This window comes from Giraffa tippelskirchi, chromosome 3 (assembly GCF_054371585.1).
Source record: "Giraffa tippelskirchi isolate mGirTip1 chromosome 3, T2T-mGirTip1v1.2.pri, whole genome shotgun sequence".
Lineage (NCBI taxonomy): Eukaryota > Metazoa > Chordata > Mammalia > Artiodactyla > Giraffidae > Giraffa > Giraffa tippelskirchi.
In genome coordinates, this window is record NC_137277.1 from 84,936,350 (window position 1) to 84,957,212 (window position 20,863).

The 20,863-nt window shown below is 44.7% G+C and overlaps 1 protein-coding gene across 1 annotated transcript; it reads right to left on the minus strand.

Annotated features, from left to right (window-relative positions):
• Positions 1-1,267: 1,267 nt before the first annotated feature.
• Positions 1,268-18,322, minus strand: LOC145543368 (uncharacterized). Its single transcript, XM_081584623.1, has 5 exons — positions 18,128-18,322; positions 6,079-6,185; positions 4,747-4,816; positions 4,252-4,315; positions 1,268-3,540 (listed from the first exon to the last, which is right to left on the minus strand). The coding sequence occupies exons 2-5, from the start codon at positions 6,110-6,112 to the stop codon at positions 3,232-3,234; spliced, it is 477 nt and encodes a 158-aa protein (XP_081440749.1). The 5' UTR covers positions 6,113-6,185; positions 18,128-18,322; the 3' UTR covers positions 1,268-3,231.
• Positions 18,323-20,863: the final 2,541 nt, after the last annotated feature.

Below are 20,863 nucleotides of genomic sequence, written 5' to 3' on the forward strand. Positions count from 1 at the left end.
AGCACAAGGGAGGCTGGAAGAGTGTCCCCAGGGGGTGGTATTAGAGAGCCTCAGGGCAGTGTCTGTGATGAGGGCCCCTGCCACACTGCAGGGGAACTGGTGAGTCAGCAATCAGTCAAGGAGACAGTGAGTGACTGTTTAATGAAGTACAGGGGTGCTTGCAATTTCACGAATGTATTTGATATCAAGAAACAATTGCCAGTTTATACTTTTACAATTTTAATTTCTTTTAAAAATCATCTTAGCTGGTTTTGGGTAGCCTGTAGGGTTTGAGAGCTTCTGCTGCTGCCAAAAATATGGAGACTGTCCTGCATCCCATGCACAGTGCTCTGATGTCCCAAACTGGGCTGAAGAAGCTGCCCCGGGTACCTGACCGAGACGGTGTGCAGTCTGCTGGTGGGGTCTTATTCTCATCATCAGAGGAATGATCGATGATGTCACTGTGGAACCTCCCAGTGTCGGATCTGTGACTGATGATCGTGGCCTTGGAGGCCTGCAGTTTTCTTGGCCTACAGAGCAAATGGACAGTATATTATGAAGGACCGCAGCCAGCTTCCTGTTTACAATGGAAGATTTAGGTTTCATAATCCTGGGCTGATCCAATGCAGCACATTCCAAAACTCAATAGATTTCTTGTTCTGTTCATTGGATTTGTGTCCTATAGAGTTTTTTCATGGCTAGGGTATTCATGAGAATGAAACTGCCAGGCTATCTGAATGTTAACATGCCTTCTGAGAAAAAAATCAGTGGATAATGGATTTGCTCCTGTTTAATAAAGTTTTAAAGGCTGTATCAATCCTCTAACATGAAATGTGGGAAAGAATGAAAAACAGCAGAAAAAGAAGCATCTGTGAAAAGATAAAAAGCATATAAAGCTCAGACTAGAAAGCCTTCTGCATATGGAAGAGATAAGCTTATCACAGTATTTTTTTTTCCTGCTGACCTATATGACATACATTAATGATGTGAAGTGACATGATCCTAGTTTTTTGCTTCTTAAAGAAAATAGACTCCATTTCTACAACTAGATGATTAAATAAAACGATCTTTTTTACAACCCCCTTAACATGTTTTGGAGATGATGTTTCTAATTTTCAGAAATTAATGTGAAATCAGGAAGCAAGATCCCATACACTGAGAACCGTGGATGGCTGATCAACTTTACCTATGGTGCTTTACCTTTAAAAAGTGTGTGATGGTACATTGTTTCAGATATATATTTAAAACTGTTTACTCAGTAGTAAGAAAGGAGCAGAAATAATTTTTTTTTTAATTTTTTTTAGAAGTAATTTTTTTGTAATTAAAAAAACTACCTTTGGGTCTTCCCTTGTGGTACAGTGGCTAAGACTCCACACTCCCAATGCAGGGGACCGGGTTTCAATCCCTGGTCAAGGAACTGAATTCTATATGCCACAGCTACTCAAAATGCCTTGAGTAAAAGATCCCACATGCCACAATGAAAGACCCAGCACAGCAAAATAAATAAGTAAATAAGTATATATATATTTTTTTAATGGGCAAAAGTTTAAAAAAAATCCTTTGAACATAGCAATGAAAACCAAAGCACTTCTCCATTGCTTTGCTATCTTCCTCCTTAATGCAGAGCTGGCCATAACTAACACTGCAGGCCTTTCTGTTCAATATTTGACATTTTGGGTTTTCTTACATTTCCTTTGTCCACAGACACTTTTCCAGAGCTATATTGCCTGCAGGGCCACCTGGAAAGTGAAGAGGAAGGAGGGACCCTCCATCCATCCCGGAGAAGGGCTCTGCCTGTACCCCAGATGTGCCCACTGCCCAGAACTCTCCCCTCTGGTGTCTCTCTCGCTGTGTGCCTGCCTCTCTCTTCTACCAACATTGAGACCTACTGTGATCATCCTGTAATACGGCAGCCAGCCCCCTGCTCTCCAACTTCAGGGGCTCCTGTCTCCCTTTTCTTGCTCTATTTTGTTCCTTTTTTCCCCCCATAGCAACTGTCAGCTACTAAGTAATACTACTTAATTACTACTTATGTCTTATCTTTAGGGTTTACTGCACATTTCCCCCTGACTGCTACAGTGCAAGCGCCTTGAAAGCAGGCATCTTTATCTGTTTTGTTCTCTTATTCCAGGTGCTTGGAGCAATTGTGGGCAACTAGTACACCCTCCACTTATATTTTTGGAATAAAAAAAGGACTTCTTCCAGGGAGCCATGACTCCTTCATGAAACAGAAAAGGCTTTGGCCAATCCTTGGAGGACGGGCAGGCATTCCATCAGAGAAACAGCAAAGACAACCAGGTAGGGGAGCAACACGAGCAAATGCTGAAAGACAGGGGCAAGGAAATCATTTGGGAGGCAGTAGGTAGGTTGGCTTGGTGGTGCCCAGCATGTGTGGCATTAAGTACCAGGATCAAGGGTGTGGATTTTCTTTCAGAGACAATGGGAGGGAAGAGAAGGAGTATGGAAGGTTCTGGGTAGGAAAGGTTCTTGATGCCAGTAGTATTTTAGGAAGATTAACCTGGAAAGGGGGTGCCTTTAAGGTGGGAGTGGTCCCTTCTGGGATATTTTCCTAGATCCCCACTCCTCAATAGCCTGGGACTCTTCTGTGCCCTCATTTTCTCTGTGTTCTCACTGTCCCATGCTAAGCCAGAATCAGAATCTGAAGGTGTATGGCACATCTTAGATTTGGAGGAAGGTGACTTTGGCTCCGCCTACTCTCCTTTTTCTAGGTGAAGCCAGGGGAGCCATTACCCACAGCCTCTGGTTACAAATGGCATGTGGCACTTGGAATGCTTCCTCCTCCTTCTGCATCTTCAAATTTGTGCTGTGGTCCCCAAGAGGAATGAATGACTGCTTACAGATTTCCCTAAGCAACACTGAAATTCCAAAGGAGTAAAAGGCACAGAGACCTTTGCCTGGCACATCAAGAATGTGGACAAATTTAGAGTTGGAGCCTTGCGTTACAATTGCAAGTCAAACTCCAAGTAGGGGTAACCAGCCCATTAGCACAGGCACTTGAAAACTGACTTTTCTGCCATCTCTCCAAAAACACACACATACACGCACGCACACACATGTGCACATTCTCACATACACACATTCACTGGGCCATAGAAAGATCAAGGCTGACTGCAAAGCACCCATTCCCCAAGACTCCTAATTTATATTGGGAACTAGCTCTAAAGCTCCTCCTGGCCCCCAACCTTCCCTTGCAATGATAAAGAGCATGTCACATCACACTAAATGTGACACTTAATCAAAACCCATCTTCTTTAACAAATCCTTAACCTCCAGCACAGGAGAGTCACCAAGGCCAAGGGACGAGAGAGGGAGCCGACTCAGGTGGCACATGCTTTGATCAAGATGATACAGATTTCCTTTTATTTCACTTGCATCAGAGTTGTAAAATTCCAGATCTGTCCCCTTTTTGATTTGACAACAGCACATCTCAGTAGAGGTTGACACCGAAAAAAGACCAGGACTTGTTCTCTCTTCAACTGGGAGTAGGCGATAATTTCTCTGAATCCTTTTCAGTAATGATCGCCAAAGCTTCTGATCTTCCTGTAAGCAAGTTTTGCAGGGAATGTGGTTAAACTGAAGCACAAACCTGGCTGGCATCTGGTTCCTTTCTTAAGTGGTATCTAAATACCCGTAATCTATTGGCCCTGGAAAAGACCTCCCCCTTCTCTGCCTCCTTCCCGTGGTCTTTTTTTCTGAGACTTAAATCGTCAAGCAAATTCTTTTGCCAGATTTCTAGGGCAGGAAATTTACCTCCCTGCCACACAGTACATTAGAAACTTCTGGGGTTCCAGCAACTGTTCATTTCTATAGCATGGCCGTTGGCTTTTCTCATGACCTATGTGGGATTATGTTTTTAAATTATTTAGTAACTAGCTAGTTCCCAACAGAACAGATTTTTATCTGTTCAATAGACAGTTATTGAATCCCAGTTATGGATGATGTAGCTCTTATGAGACAAAAAGATTTACTTCTGCTTCCGAGAAACTTTCTGTCTTGAATTATGATGCAATAGTAGTAATAGTAATGGTAGCTTGTGACAAGTGGCTACAAGAATTTCAAAGCACAGACTGTTCATATATCCAGTAAGTATTAGGCATCTACATGTGGCAGACCCTGTTCTAGGCACTGGGACACTGCTCTGTACAAAATGGACAACATTCCTGCCTGCAAGGCACTTACATTCTAGTTGGGGCTGGGCTGAAAACAGGGCATCGTTATCAACTATTGTATGTTTGGCTTTGAACAACTCACAACTTTATCCATTGATCTTCTCCAATCTTCTTTTGTAGACTGAATTTGGACTTTCATGTATCCACTGACAAGTAAAATGTCTGAGCTATTGTGTGATGTCACACCAGTACAGTTTGTGTAGTATCAGTACCCTCAGTATCTACTAAAAATGAGCAGAAATTTTAGAAATGAAAGTAAGTTCTCATGAACTTATAATTGAGACAAACAGGAAGGAAAAAAAGGCAAATGAGAGAACATATTTAAAATGTTGTAAGAATATTACATCTTTAGTCTCACGAAGTGTAATTAGGACTCTTCAAATTTGTTTTCTGTTTTCTGTTTAGAGCAGTCTTCCTTATAACACATGTTGGCAACAGCTTGGGCAGGTTCTCGGCAGTAGCACTCTCTAGACACCACCTCTACATGGGAGGCCTTTTTCCACTCCAGAGGGCTGGGTGTCCAGGCTGGGACTGAGAAAGGACCATGTATGGCCCTGTACCAGGAAAGTGCACTTACCTTTTACTCAGGACTTGAAGGAAAATAGAAAACTCCACATATTTCAAGCAGGAGGAAAAAAGATGGTTTTCTAGAGAAGAATGTTTCAGCCAGAAAGAGACGATAAGAAATTAGCAAAGAATCACCTGGGACTTCCCTGGTGGTCCAGTGGTTAAGACTCTGTGCTTCCACTGAGGGGGGCAAAGGTTTGATTCCTAGTTAGGGAAGTTCCACGTGCCATGCTATGCAGCCAAAAAAAAAAGTATGAAAAAAAGAAAGAAACTAGCAAAGAATATTCTCCTTCCCAAGACCAGGTTAAGGCTAACTATTGTAGACTAACCTGGAATGGGAAGGCAGAAGTTGGGAAGGTGGCAAGAGCCAGGGCTAGGAAGAGAATTAAATGTCATGCCTGCATTAACTCTTCTAAGTAGAGGCCTTCCTTTTGCTGCTGGAGGAGAGGGGACTAGCAGAGGATTATTCCTGAATACAAGTCTGTGTGTGAACCAGTGTAGGAGGACAGTCAGCACTGATGGGACAGTGGAACACTGGGGGTGAGGGCAGCAAGAATCATCTGAAGCTGGGATAACCAGAGCTTTATTTGGCAGTTACAGTGGCATATGGTCTGTGTCCTACTTCACCTCCTGTGGGCCCCAAACTGCTCATGCACTAATGCAGTTTGCACAGGAGGAAACCACAGCCCTAAAGGCCAGGGGGAACTGGAGCGAAGAAGGCTGTGTTTGTCCTGGGAGACTAGCTCCTTCCACTTCTGACTAGGCAGAAGAGCTGGGAGGTATGTCAAACTCCATCAAAGCTTACAGGGGTCACCTCCCCATTATACCTGAGCGCTGACCCCTGGTTTAGCCATTAGGATTAAGAATCTTAGTGCAGAATTCAGCCACCATTGAATGGTGTTTGATTCTGCAAGTTTTTGTGATGAAATAATCTATATTTTAAACTTTTTATTATAAAAAATTCAACATATATCAAAGTATAAAGAATCTCAAATTGTACACCTTAGACTTACACATTGTGTTGACAATATATCACTTATATCTAAATTCTAAAAACTAATTAACTAAAAAAACTCTTCTTCAACCATATGATAGACTACTATGTAGCCGTTAAAAACTTAAAAAATCATTTTACTAAAAAAAAGGCTCCCATATACCCATCATCTAAATTTAAATATTAACAACTTGCCACATGCTATATAGACTGCATGCTTATGTTCCATCCTAAATTCATGTGTTGAATAACCTAATCCCCACTGTGAAATTAAGAGGTTGGGCCTTTAGCGGGTGGTAGGTCATAAGGGTGGACCCCAATAAAGGAAATCCCAGAGCGCTCTCTCACCTCTTGCACTTTGTGAGGTTGACAGGACAGACATATATGAACCTGAAAGAGGTTCATCAGACACCAAATCTGCTAGGATCTTGATCTTGGACCTCCAGCCTCCAGAACTATGAGAAATAAATGCTTATTGTTTGTAATCCACTCAGTCTATGGTATTTGTTACAACAGCCCCAATGGACTAAGAAACCAATTTGCTTCACCAGCTTTTTTTCCTGAAGTATTTTAAAATAAATGCCAGACATCATATTTCACCCCTAAATATTTTAGCCTGTGTTTTTAAAGAGATGATGACATTTTCTTATATAATAACCATACAACCATTATCACATCTATCAAAATTAACAATAAAGTCTTAAATATTTTCTAATACCCAGTCCAAATGAAAGATCAGGCGCAGTCAAGGTGGTGTGGCCATAGTCCAAATGAAATCTTCCTGATTATCTAAAAATGCACTCTTGTAATTGGTTTGTTTGAACTGGGAATCCAAACCAGGTGCACACTTGCATTTGGTTGCTACATCTTTTCTGTTGCTTTAATCTAGAGGATCATTGTGAAGCGTGAATCAGTGGGTTGCTCTCACCACCCATCCTTCTGTCCTAGGCTTCTGTGATGCTTTCCAAGTGTATCCTGAGGCCCCTCCAGAGTAGTTCAGGTGACCAGACCAGAGTGACCACAGTGTGAAGGTATCAGCCCTGTCATGGAACCAGAATCACAGATTTTCAAAATTCCAGGTATGAGACCGTGAGATTCTGGGAAATATACGATGCAGTTGGGTCTGGACAGAGGGGCTGATGCAGCCACCCTCCTCAGGGTCCCCTGGTGAGCACTGCCCCTAACTCTTCTTTTATATGTCCAATGGGAAGGATGCCCATTGCTGCCTGCCAGGAGAACTCTGCAGCCAAAGGCACACAACCCAGGGAAGCCCCTTCATGGGCTTGGGGCCCTGGCTACCTACAGGGTTGGTGGTACTTGAAAGGAAGTCCCTCCTACTCCCATATCCACCCCGAAGCTGGCCAGCACTGCATTGAAGTCATCCATGCAGTTGTGCCAGGTTACACACGTCCTCTCCTATATCTTCACTTGCTGCCTGGTCACTGGCATACCTTCATGCTCCCTCTGAGAGTTCAGCCATATGCGAGGCTGATTTCCCCTAGATTTGAAACTCTGACTGAAGCCTGAGCTGTGTCCTCTAGTGTGGTATTCCAGCGTCAGTGTGTCCCTGAAACTCTAGGATCACAGCTAGCCATGCTGGTGAACAGAGCCGAGAGGTGTGAACCAACACCCTGAGGACAGCTGTGCTCAGGGCCTTGGCTGTTTCAGAGCGCGGGCCGGCCTTTCTGCTTATGTCCCTATGGAAATGTTCCTGCGGAGTGTGTCTGGGGGACATTCATCTTCTTTGATGACCCACTTAGGGCTCTTTGGGCTCCTCTCTTCTCTTTACTGGCTTTGGTGACCGTGGCACTGGGAGGGCTCTTCTCTCAGGCTCCCCGGGGGAGCCCAGAGGTTCTGACTGCACCAGGATGGTGGGAACTTTGGGAGATGCTACTCTGTCGGCCCTCACATGTAGTGCAGAGATCCTGGCAAGCTGGAATCTGGTCTGCATCTGATCCATTTTATCTGCAAAGTATTCAGAAAATGTCTCCCCCAAAGAACACACTGACCCCTCTGAAGGAGGGAGTGCAGTGTCGGTCGCCTGTTTGAAGACATTCTCGGTTTTGATGAGGATTGTGCAGAGACCCAAGATAAGCCTCAGAACGTGAGCCAAGCGGGTGGGGAAAAGGCTCTCTGGTGACACGCAGCATCTTCGCCTGCCTTCCATTTTACGTGTTTACCAATTGGGAAAGCAAATCCAGCTGCTAGGAGGAATTGCTTCCAGATGACATTATGGGAAAGGAAAACACATTGTATTAAAAAGCTGCAGAATAAAAAGCAGAACATGTACACTCTGTGGGCCAGGATTTCATATGGACTATTTCCTGATATTGTGCAATAAGCCAGCTCCTGGGGTAATAATCAGAACAGTGCAAATGTTCCCTGTATGAGAGTCAGGAGACCAGAAGGGGGACCAAACTGGGCAGAACTTGGGGAAAATCTCTTGACCTTGCTGGGCCACCATATTTTTCTCCTTCTGGAGAGCTGCTTCCCACCTTCACCAGGGACCCCCTGTGAAAGCTTCAGAAAATATCTTCTGTATGCTTCTTGATGTGAGAGAAACCATGGGAAAGCAAGGACATTTTGCTTTAAAAACTGATGGGTTTCTTAGCCCCCCAGCACAGAAATTTGCTGTGTTGGCTTTCTCAAAGATTTTAGAAGCTCTCTAATGAGCTGGAATTAAAGTGTCCCTTTACTAATTTGGTTTTACAGGTCACTGGATAAAACCTACTTAGAGTGGTTTGGAAGAGGATTAGGACATTCGTGTCTTTTCCAAGTTGACTTTCCAGGCAGGGTCAGTCAGCAGCTGGAGACTCCCTTGGCTAGGGGCCAGAGCTCTTTTGTAAGCTGCAAGTTTGCAAGGGCCTGGTGAGCACACTGTAACTCTATCGGTGGATTAGTGGTAAAGAATCCGTCTGCCAATGCAGGAGACGCAGGAGTTGTGGGTTTGATCCCTGGGTTGGGAAGATCCCCTGGAGAAGGAAATGGCAACCCACTCCAGTATTCTTGCCTGGAAAATCCCATGCACAGAGGAGCTTGATGGGCTACAGTCCATGGGTCGCAAAGAATCGGACATGACTTAGCGACAAAACAACCACCGCCACCCAAGGAACACTGAGTTTGCAATGAAATAAAAATGTAAATGTATAATGATAGCAGGACACATGTTCCCAAGTTTGCCAGCCTAGAGAGAATGCCAGAAAGCCTAGCATTGCAGTTCCCCAGGGTGAGGGATATAGCCAAGGCCTTTTAGTCATTCCTGTTTAACCCCTATTGGGGCAGAATGGATCTCAGTAGCTAGAGAAATGCCTTGAGCTCAGGCAGTCTCCCTAGACCAGCACTGTAGCCACTAACCATATATAGCTGTCTGAGTTAAATAAAATTTAAAATTGTTTTTCAGTGGCACCAGCCACATTTCAAGTGCTCCACCGCCACATGCAGATTAGTAACTACTGTTTGAGTACAGACAATATGAACATTCACTCATTTATGCAACAAATATTTTCTAAGAGCCACAGCAGTGGAGGAAGCATAGAAAATCTCTGCCCTCATGGAGTTTCTGTTCTAAGGAAGGGAACTCGCTCAGTCGTGTCCGACTCTTTGCGACCCCGTGGACTGTAGCCTACCAGGCTCCTCTGTCCATGGGATTCTCCAGGCAAGAATACTGGAGTGGTTTGCCATTTCCTTCTCCAGGGGATCTTCCCGACCCAGGGATCGAACCCAGGTCTCCCCCATTGGAGGCAGACGCTTTAACCTCTGAGCCACCAGGGAAGTCTAAAGGGCAAGCTAAACAAGAGACAATGAGCATATCTGTTGTGATCCCAGCAGGAAACAGATAATGCATTTGATTGGGTAACTGAGAAGAGTTTAATAAAGGGAGGGTGCACCAAGATGTGGGCTGACTTTAGGGAAACCAGCAAGGAAAGGTGCAGCGCCCCATAATTGCCCCTTGTGGGGAAGCATACACACACTAGGCCTAAAGGGACAAAAGGAGAAGCGATCATCAGAACCCAGGCAGAGCTGAAGGGAGAGGCTGTGGCCTCTGCTGGGGCCCCAGGCTGGGAGAGACACACAGAGAAGGGGGGCACCTAAGGATTCAGACCCCAGTTTCCTCCCTGCCCAGTGGGCAGGCACCAGGGAAGCCACAAGCAGGGAGTATCCTGGGACACAGAGCAGGAACTAGTGGAGAGGGAATCTGTAGGGATAGAGTATGTAGCATCGTCATAGAGCTAATTAAAAGGCAACAGATTTAGGAGGAAGAGGAGCAGGTAAGGGGGCTGAACTATGGGGCAGGGCAGCCACATAAAACAGATGGCCTGAAGCACAGGGTGTCCTTCATTTGCTCTCCCACCTGCCCTCCCTTTCCTGTTTTCTTTGACTAATTGTGTCCCCCTTTTCTGTGTCCTTCTATCATCTCTGTGGTTCTTCTGATGCTTGTTGCATTCTCTCTGTGGCACTGTCAAAAGTCCCTTGGAGCCAAACCAGGGCAGTTCTGCTGAACCTTCAGTGAATTCGGATGCTCTGTTTACCTTAGAAGCACAGGCAGGGTGATTTTTTAATTTAGCTGTGCTGGGTCTTCGAGGCGGTGCAGGCTTTCTATTGTGGCACGTGGGCTTTCTCTAGTTGCAGCTTGTGGGGGCTTCTCTCGTGGAGCGCGGGCTCCAGAGCACAAGGACTGAGAGTTGCGGCGTGTGCACTTCTCTAGTTGTGGCACACGGACTGGCTTAGCTGCCCTGGGGTATGTGGGATCTTAGTTCCCTGACCAGGTATCAAATCCATGTCCTCTGCATTGGAAGGTGGATTCTTAACCACTGGACCACCAGGGAAGTCCTCTATTTTTCATTTTAAATAGACTGTATTTTTAGAATTTAATTTTCCACAAAAATTGAGAAAATAGTACAGAGTTGCCATATTAGCCTCTCCCACCCTCATACCTCCCCTATGTTAGCATGGAACATTTGTTACAATTAATGAACCAGTAATAATATATTATTAGTTAGAGTCCATGTTGAATTCTGATTTTCTTAGTTTTTACCATCAAACCAAGAGGTTGTCTCCATGCCCACTCTGCCACTCCCTAATCTGGCTACCTGTTTTCACAAGCCCCTGCCAGGCTTTCAAAAGCTGGTAGAAAAAATCCCGAGACTGGGTGAGGGGCTCCAGTCTGAGGAGAGAACATCTGGAAGCACTAACAGCCACAAAGCAACCTACAGGGGCAAAGGATTATTCAACAGCCTCCACTCAGTCCTCAAACTCTGGGCCCTTCCCTCCCTGAAGCCAGCACAGAGGGGTCCCCTAAGCCCTTCATCTAGCTTCCCCTACTGTTAATGCCTAATATATCATGATACGCTTATCAAAATAGAAACGACCATCGACAGGAGACTATTAACCATGGACTTTGTTCCAATTTCACCCATTTTCCTGCTAACATCTGATTTTTTTCTGCTCTAGAATCCAATCCAAGACACCAGGTACTTGTCCTGTCTCCTTAGTCTTCTCCAACCTATGACAGCTTCTCAGGTTTTCTTTGTCTTTCATGACCTTGACATTTCTGAAGAGCACTGGTCAGGAATTTTGTAGAATGTCCTTCAATTTGGGCTTGGATTTGATGTTTTCTCATGACTAGACTGAGGTTATGAATATTTGGGAAGAAGACCCTAAAGGGGAGGTGCCTTTCTCATGACTCTGTATCAAGGGGCTCATGATATGAGCAGGACATATCACAGATGATGTGAACCTTGGTCACTTGGCTAAGGTGTTATCTGCTAGGTTTTGCCACTATGAAGTTACTCATTTTCTTTTCCATATTCTTGTTACCAGCAAGCCATTAAATCTAGCTCACACTCAAGAGGAAAGAAATTAAGCTCCTTCTCTGGAAGAAGGAGCTTAATTGCACTTCTTTATGGGGTTCACAGAGCTTTGCTGGAGCAGCTGTGAAGAGATACCCCATGTCCAAGGTAAGAGAAACCCAAGTAAGACGGTAGGCGCTGAGAGAGGGCATCGGAGGGCAGACAGACTGAAACCACAATCACAACTAGCCAATCTGATCACATGGACCACAGCCTTGTCTAACTCAATGAAACTAAGCCATGCCGTGTGGGGCCACCCAAGATGGACACGTCATGGTGGAGAGGTCTGACAGATTGTGGTCCAATGGAGAAGGGAATGGCAAACCACTTCAGTATTCTTGCCTTGAGAACCCCATGAACAGTATGAAAAGGCAAAAAGATAGGACACTGAAATATCAACTCCCCAGGTCAGTAGGTGCCCAATATGCTACTGGAGATCAGTGGAGAAATAACTCCAGAAAGAATGAAGGGATGGAATTAAAGCAAAAACAACACCCAGTAGTGGATGGGACTGGTGATAGAAGCAAGGTCCAATGTTATAACGAGCAATATTGCATAGGAACCTGGAATGTTAGGTCCATGAATCAACGCAAATTGGAAGTGGTCAAACAGGAGATGACAAGAGTGAACACAGACGTTCTAGGAATCAGCGAACTAAGATGGACTGGAATGGGTGAATTTAGCTCAGATGATCATTATATCTACTACTGTGGGCAGGAATCCCCTAGAAGAAATGGAGTAGCCATCATGGTCAACAAAAGAGTCCGAAATGCAGTACTTGGATGCAATCTCAAAAATGACAGAATGATCTCTGTTCGTTTCCAAGGCAAACCATTCAATATCATGGTAATCCAAGTCTATGCCCTGACCAGTAACCCTGAAGAAGCTGAAGTTGAACAGTTATATGAAGACCTGCAAGACCTTTTAAAACTAACACCCAAAAAAGATGTCCTTTTCATTATAGGGGACTGGAATGCAAAAGTAGGAAGTCAAGAAACACCTGGAGTAACAGGCAAATTTGGCCTTGCAGTACAGAATGAAGCAGGGCAAAGGCTAATAGAGTTTTGCCAAGAGAACGCACTGGTCATAGCAAACACCCTCTTCCAACAACACAAGAGAAGACTCTACACATGGACATCATCAGATGGCCAACACTGAAATCAGATTGATTATATTCTTTGCAGCCAAAGATGAAGAAGCTCTATACAGTCAGCAAAAACAAGACTAGGAGCTGACTGTGGCTCAGATCATGAACTCCTTATTGTCAAATTCAGACGTAAATTGAACAAAGTGGGGAAAACCACTAGACTATTCAGGTATGACCTGAATGAAATCCCTTATGACTATACAGTGGAAGTGAAAAATAGATTTAAGGGACTAGATCTGATAGACAGAGTGCCTGATGAACTACACGGAGATTCGTGACATTGTACAGGAGACAGGGAACAAGACCATCCCCAAGAAAAAGAAATGCAAAAAAGCAAAATGGCTGTCTGAGGAGGGCTTACAAATAGCTGTGAAAAGAAGAGAAGTGAAAAGCAAAGGAGAAAAGGAAAGATATACCCATTTGAATGCAGAGTTCCAAAGAATATCAAGGAGAGATAAGAAAACCTTCTTCAGCAATCAGTGCCAAGAAATAGAGGAAAACAATAGAATGGGAAAGACTAGAGATCTCTTCAAGAAAATTAGATATACCAAGGGAACATTTCATGCAAAGATGGGCACAATAAAGGACAGAAATGGTATGGACCTAACAGAAGCAGAAGCTATTAAGAAGAGGTGGCAAGAATACACAGAAGAACTGTACAAAAATGATCTTCACAACCCAGATAATCACGATGTTGTGATCACTCACACTCACCTAGAGCCAGACATCCTGGAATGTGAAGTCAAGTGGGCCTTAGGAAGCATCACTATGAACAAAGCTAGTGGAGGTGATGGGATTCCAGTTGAGCTATTTCAAATCCTAAAAGATGATGCTGTGAAAGTGCTACACTCAATATGTCAGCAAATTTGGAAAACTTAGCAGTGGCCACAGGGCTGGAAAAGGTCAGTTTTCATTCCAATCCCAAAGAAAGGCAATGCCAAAGAATGCTCAAACTACCGCACAATTGTACTCATCTCACACGCTAGTGAAGTAATACTCAAATTTCTCCAAGCCAGGCTTCAGCAATAAGTGAACCGTGAACTTCCAGATGTTCAAGCTGGATTTAGAAAAGGCAGAGGAACCAGAGATCAAATTGCCAACATCCGCTGGATCATCGAAAAAGCAAGAGAGTTCCAGAAAAATGTCTATTTCTGCTTTACTGAGTATGCCAAAGCCTTTGACTGTGTGGATCACAATAAACTGAAACAGAAAATTCTGAAAGAGATGGGAATATCAGACCACCTGACCTGCCTCTTTGAGAAACCTGTATGCAGGTCAGGAAGCAACAGTTAGAACTGGACATGGAACAACAGACTGGTTCCAAATAGGAAAAGGAGTACATCAAGGCTGTATATTGTCACCCTGCTTATTTAACTTATATGCAGAGTACATCATGAGAAACGCTGGGCTGGAGGAAGCACAAGCTGGAATCAAGATTGCCAGGAGAAATATCAATAACCTCAGATATGCAGATGACACCACCCTTATAGCAGAAAGTGAAGAACTAAAGAGCCGCTTGATGAAAGTGAAAGAGGAGAGTGAAAAAGTTGGCTTAAAGTTCACCATTCAGAAAACTAAGATCATGGCATCCAATCCCATCACTTCATGGCAAATAGAGGGGGAAACAGTGGAAACAGTGGCTGACTTTATTTTTTGGGGGCTCCAAAATCACTGCTGATGGTGATTGCAGCCATGAAATTAAAAGACGCTTACTCCTTGGAAAGAAAGCTATGACCAACCTAGACAGCATATTAAAAAGCAGAGATATTACTTTGTCAACACAGGTCCGTCTAGTCACGGCTATAGTTTTTCCAGTGGTCATGTATGGATTTGAGAGTTGGACTATAAAGAAAGCTGAGCGCAGAAGAATTGATGCTTTTGAAGTGTGGTGTTTGTTGGAGAAGACTCTTGAGAATCCCTTGGACTGCAAGGAGATCCAACCAGTCCATCCTCAAGGAGATCAGTCCTGGGTGTTCATTGGAAGGACTGATGTTGAAGCTGAAACTCCAAAACTCTGGCCACCTGATGCGAAGAGCTGACTCATTTGAAAAGACCCTGATGTTGGGAAAGATTGAGGGCAGGAGGAGAAGGGAACGACAAAGGATGAGATGGTTGGATGGCATCACCAACTCAATGGACATGGGTTTGGGTAGACGCCAGCAGTTGGTGATGGACAGGGAGGGCTGGCATGCTGTGGTTCATGGGGTCACAAAGTGTCGGACACGACTGAGTGACTGAACTGAACTGAACTGATGGGGTTCACATGTGAATTAAATGAGAATGCTTGTGAAGCAGTTCACTTGCCCATTGTAAGTATTCAAAAAATTTTTTTATGATAATGAAGATTCCGCTGGTTCATGGACTTGTGGCAGACTGCCTGGCTTTGTAACCATAAAAAAAACTGTGCCTCAGTTTCTCATCTGTAAAATGGGGATGATAACAATAACTATCTCACAGAGTTTTCATTGGGTTAAATGAGTTAACACATACAAAGTGCTCAAAACAGGGCCTAGCATATAGTAAATTCTTGTTAACTGTTAGCTATTATTGTTTTTGTAATTACTATTATTATATACTCTAAATCTCTAGTTCCTTTGGTGTTATCCTACCCATAGTTGTTAAGCCAAGAATTATGGTAGAAAATTAAACTATAGACAAACTATGAAATGTAAAGGTGGTTAACATAGATGCTTAACATTATGCAGTTATAATCCTTAAAGGAGTATATCCAAATTCAAATTCATAACTGTGTTGATCACTGTCATGTGCTGCTGACATTGTTTCCTCTGAGGTGTTGACAACTGGCTGGCTGAAATGGAATTATTCAATTCACATTCATCTCGCGATGATGCATTTGGCTCAAATGGCCAGTGGCCTTGGGGAAACTCTGTGAATCTATCAGATTTGAACATTAAAAAATGGTAACTGATCAGCCAATGCTGAGGGACCCATTTTGTGGAAAAAAGAAATGGAACCAACATAGTTAGTGACAAAATAATTAGGAAGCAGGGGAGACTGCTGACAGTTTGGAGATGTTTTCTTGGAGGAAATATCAAATGAGTTACAGTTTGCAGGATGTTAGCAGATAATTAAATTGGCAATTTATTGCTGCAGAGTGACAGTTGTGGCCCCTCTCCTGCGTGCACAGGAAGTCAAGCATCCAAAGGTAATCCCCGCCCTGTTTTAATTGTGGAATAACGTGTCACGAACACTCCTTCCCTCCTGATGAAAATTCCCATGAGTTTTCTCATCAAGAACATTAGGATTTTCTCACTATTAGTGTTAAAGTGCGGCTGAAGCTCCACTCAAGGAAGAGTGTGGAGGTGTGACGACATAAGGGAAGGCCCTTGTGGCTCAGGCTGGACACGCAGGGTTCCCTCCCCTTTGCTCTCACTCATCTCAGCCCCTCCACTCCCAGCCTCCCTCAGACCAGGTGAGTTGTTCACTGGGTAAATGTTCCCTTACTATAGCCATTTGTGAACAACCTTCATGATTTTGCTTTAGCCACAAGCCATATGGATTATCATTTAATATTTTTCTTTTAGTAAACTCACATTTGAAAAACACGATGCCCATGTTAGCCTCATCCTGACTAACAGTCCACAGGGCTCTCATGTCCATAAGGTCAGTGACCTCTGCCAAAGGCTAGGCAGGGTCTCCCCTCTCGATGAAGAAAAATCCACTATGGCTTGGCTGGGAACAGAAGCAGGATGGACAGGGGCCTAGAGGAGAAACTGGGCTCTCTTCATGGAGGCAGTTTTCTTTAAATAAGAAAACACTCGCAGCAAGCACCATTGGCAAACCTAAGAGTTCCTGCGTTCCAAGAGGGTGAAGGCAAGGTGACAGGGAAGAGTGAGAGTGAAGGTTGTTGAATGAGTCAGAAGTCTGCAGGGTGGAGGGCAGGCACAGGGGGCAGAAAAGCCATCTCCAGGACACTGTGGTAAGGGCTCACTATGAGATGTCCCCTGGAGTCTATTCCAGTGATTCTGTAGTCTGCACTATTCTCTGGTTTGGTTATTGCCCACTGAAAGGAAGATGGAGGTCTTTCTGGGTAAAAGCTTAAGGCTGACAAAGATGCCAAGCTGCAAACACCTGGATCCCATCAACATTTGTACAACTATTAGTACAACATTAATACAAACAATAATTTGTTTTCTGGGGCATAATATACCAAAGGCTCTGAGGAATTCTGTAGTAAAACAACAAAGAAACAAGGGGGTTTATTTGGCTTAAATGAGTGTTTCTTAATCCTCAATGACATTTTCACTATTTTGACACCCAACTTTGATTTGTAACATTCCCTCTTCTCAGATGGTGAGCTTTTAAGAAATGATGATAAAATACAAGCATCCCAGTTAAAAACAATTTTGCAAGAATTTTGTGACAGTCGCACAGGTCCCAGGGCTCTTCCAGGGTATTGCTAAAACAGTATTGGGAAATCTGGCTTTCACTGTGGTCTCGCTGGGAGTTGGGGTTACCATATCCTGTTTTCTTTTCTCCTTAGACTGAGTCATAAATCTCAGAAGATATAATAGCTCACATTTGTATGGCTTTTTCTAATTTACATGATTACATCATTACCTCAGTTTCTCTTTGCAACAACCCTGAGGGTAGGAATTATTATTCCATTTTATGGATGAAGAAATGGTCTCAGAGCTTCAGTGACTCATTCAAGACCTAAAACTAGCCTGCTGCTGCTGCTAAGTCACTTCAGTCGTGTCCAACTCTGTGCGACCCCATAGACGGCAGCCCACCAGGCTCCGCCATCCCTGGGATTTCCAGGCAAGAACACTGGAGTGGGTTGCCATTTCCTTCTCCAACGCATGAAAGTGAAAAGTGAAAGTGAAGTTGCTCAGTCATGTCCAATCTTAGCGACCCTCTGGATTGCAGCCCACCAGGCCCCTCCGTCCATGGGATTTTCCAGGCAAGAGTACTGGAGTGGGGTGCCATTGCCTTCTCCGAAACTAGCCTGAGGCAATGCCAAGACCTAAGTCAATCTTTATACTTCAGGTCGGGAAATCTTTCTGTATTTCCAATTGAATTTTTTTTTTTCCCTTGAGCACAGCACTTTGTTTTTTGGTCAAATCAGAATGCTGGCTCTAAACTCCTAGGATTTGGGGTTGTCCAAATCCCCTCCCCCAACCGGAAATAGTTTTCAAGTGAAGCCTCAAGCGTTACCAAGGGAAGGCAGTGACGGTGGTTCTAGCATCTTAAGGGCCTGGAGGGAACCTGCATGGACCTCAGGCACTCAAATCTCCTTGAAGAGGCGAGCGGGCTGGGCCTGACCTGGGCCTTTTCACCTGGGCCTTTCACCTAAAATCTTCCCCACTCTTCACCTTGCTTTCGGGCCGAGAGTGTCCCAACATTTTCTCTAAGAAGTTTCAAACTGCCTCTTACTTACCCGGCCCTAAGGGAGGAGCCACTCGTGGGAAAAGCTAGATTTGCCGAAAGTGCCTTCTCCAAACTCCTTTGGGCGCCTTTAACCCGTTTGGCTTGTGTCAGTGGCTCAGGGTTTTCCAGATTCGGGGTCAAGAATCGCCCGGACACAGGCGGCCGGCGTGGCCAGGGCCGTAAGTGCCACGGCTCCCAGTTCCCTGGGGAGGGAAGGAGTCTTCACTTTGGCCGGGTGCCCCCTTACCTGCGGGATGCGGGAGAGGGAAGCAGGAAGGAAGGAGGAGGGGGAAGGGATGTGGGAAAGAGAGAAGGAGGGGAGATTAAGACCCGAGAGAGAGGAAGAAGAGAGGAAAGAGAGTGGGGGTTGGGAAAGAGGAAGAGCGGGGAGGAGAGGGCAGAGGCGGGGGCGGCGCGGGGGTGGGGAACGCCGGGCAGGGAGGGGGAGGGGCTGGAGGGCGGGGCTGGGGCGGGGAGGGTCCTGGCCCCACCCCCCCGCCCGCGCCTCCAGAATTCAGGCGGGGCGCTGGGAAGTTGTGCAAGCAGGCTGATGAGTGCTTGCTTACGTCGAGGGTAGCGCCAGCTCCTGTTTCTCGCGTCCGGGGGAGGCCCGGGAAACAGCAAGGGCGTCTTGGCAGGGGCAGGGAAGCGGAAGTCAGCGCCGAAGCCGCGGCAGGAGGCCCCGCAGCCCCCGAGGCCGGTTCAGATGTGCTCCTGCCCAAAACGCGAGTGTGAGGCTGGAGTGTGGCCTTGAGGTGCTTTCTGTAGAAGGCAGTCGCCAAGAGCGCACCTCGCTTCTGGTGCTCAGGTCTGAATGGCGGGAGCATGATGGCCTGATGTTCAGTGTGACTCCTCCTATTCCCCAACCAACCCCTTTAAGGGACTCCCATTTCGGAGAGCGAGGTCTGAGTATCCGGGGTCCTCAAATGGGAAACTGGCAGAAAAAGTGCGGGGTAAACTTCCAGGTTAAGATGTGTGATTGCGAGCATAAACCAAGCTGTGTGAGCAGGACTGTGCATCCGTGAAAAAGAATGCTTTTGTACCAGGAACCCCTCTCCCCAAACCTCTACCGAGTGGTGGAGTGGAGTGAAGGCGAGGCAGTTTGTCCGAATTCAAAAAGCTAGGAGGCCCCCTGGGAAGCCCTGTCTTCCAGTAGGACCAAAGTGCTGAGCATCTCTGAAGAACGGTCCAGGCACCTTGCCTTCCTTCCTGTCCTGCCCATGTGATCTGTGAAGTCTATCATTGAATAGGGATGTTTATTGCATTTGTTTCCTTCCTTCCTTATTCTCTCCTCCCAACTCCAGGTAACAAGCTCATACTTTAGTTTCTGCTAGTACTTGATTGGATGTCTCCCCTTATTCTTTGACTCCCTTGGGCTTTTGGACATCTCATAGAAGCCAGTGCCAGGAGCCCAGCTCTGGAGAAACACTTGATTGAATCTCAGCTCCACTACTGACTAACTCAATGAAGTGAAGTTGCTCAGTCAAGTCCAACTCTTTGCGACCCCATGGACTGTAGCCTACCAGGCTCGACCGTCAATGGGATTTTCCAGGCAAGAACACTGGAGTGGGTTGCCATTTCCTTCTCCAGGAGATCTTCCCGACCCAGGGATTGAACCCGGGTCTCCCGCATTGTAGTCAGACGCTTTACCTTACCGTCTTCGCCACCAGGTAAGACAACTAACTCAATGCTTTGAGGCAAATTGTGTAATCTCGCTACACTGCAGTTTCCAACGCTGTGACATGAAGGTAATAATAGTAATACCTACCTAACAAGACTGACTGGAGGATTCAATGAAATGATTCAGGTAGAGTTTATCTAGCCTTATCTGTCAGAACCATGAGCCCCCTTTCTCCTAAGCTACCCTGGGTATCCCCTCTTTTGCATCCTGTTACTTTGCCACCTAACCCATTAAGGAGGGGGTGGCTTGACATGTTTTCATTGTGTACATATAGATGGATTGTTTCCTTAACATGCTTTCTAAGTTCTTTAAACATACATGTCTGTGTATATTCTGACATCAGTTTGATATATTTCACATAGCTTGTGTTCAATAAATGTTTGTGGATTGAATGATTAATGAAATCTCTCTGATACCTAGAAAGAGATTTTTCTGGAAAAATTTGAAGTTGTAGAAAGGGAAAACTCTTCATGAGCCAGAGTAAATAGAAAAAAAACTTAATAAATGAAATTATCTTGTTAGTTTAGAACCATAAAAAGGTATTATTATAGTAATTATGATTATATTTAAAAAACTGTAAAAACAACAGTTGGAAGTGAACACAACCAATGATAGAGTTGATGCCCTGCTGGAGTAGAATTATGAATTTTTTTCCCTCCTATTTATACTTTTTTTGGTCCTTTCCAACTTTTCTACAGTCAGTATGTATTTCTCTGTTACTCAGGAAAAGTACTTTATATAATTTAGGTGATAAAAATGATCATATTTTGGATACTCAGATGGAAGGGAAAAAATTCCTGAGACTAAAGCAACAGTTTTCTTTTATTTTTTCCCAACCAGCCAATCTTTTCTGATTTGTGCTAGAAAATCAACTTATTAGTTTGAAGTATAAAGACATCTCCTGTTCAGTGGCCAGAATACTTGTCTTGCCTATTTAGGGATTTCCTTTGAAGGATCAAGATCCCAGGCTGGGAACGAAAATCATTGAAGAGTTCTTATTAAATCCAGAGTCAAGGCAAAATGGTCTTAATGATTATTTCAATCAAGCTCAATCTAATAAATTTT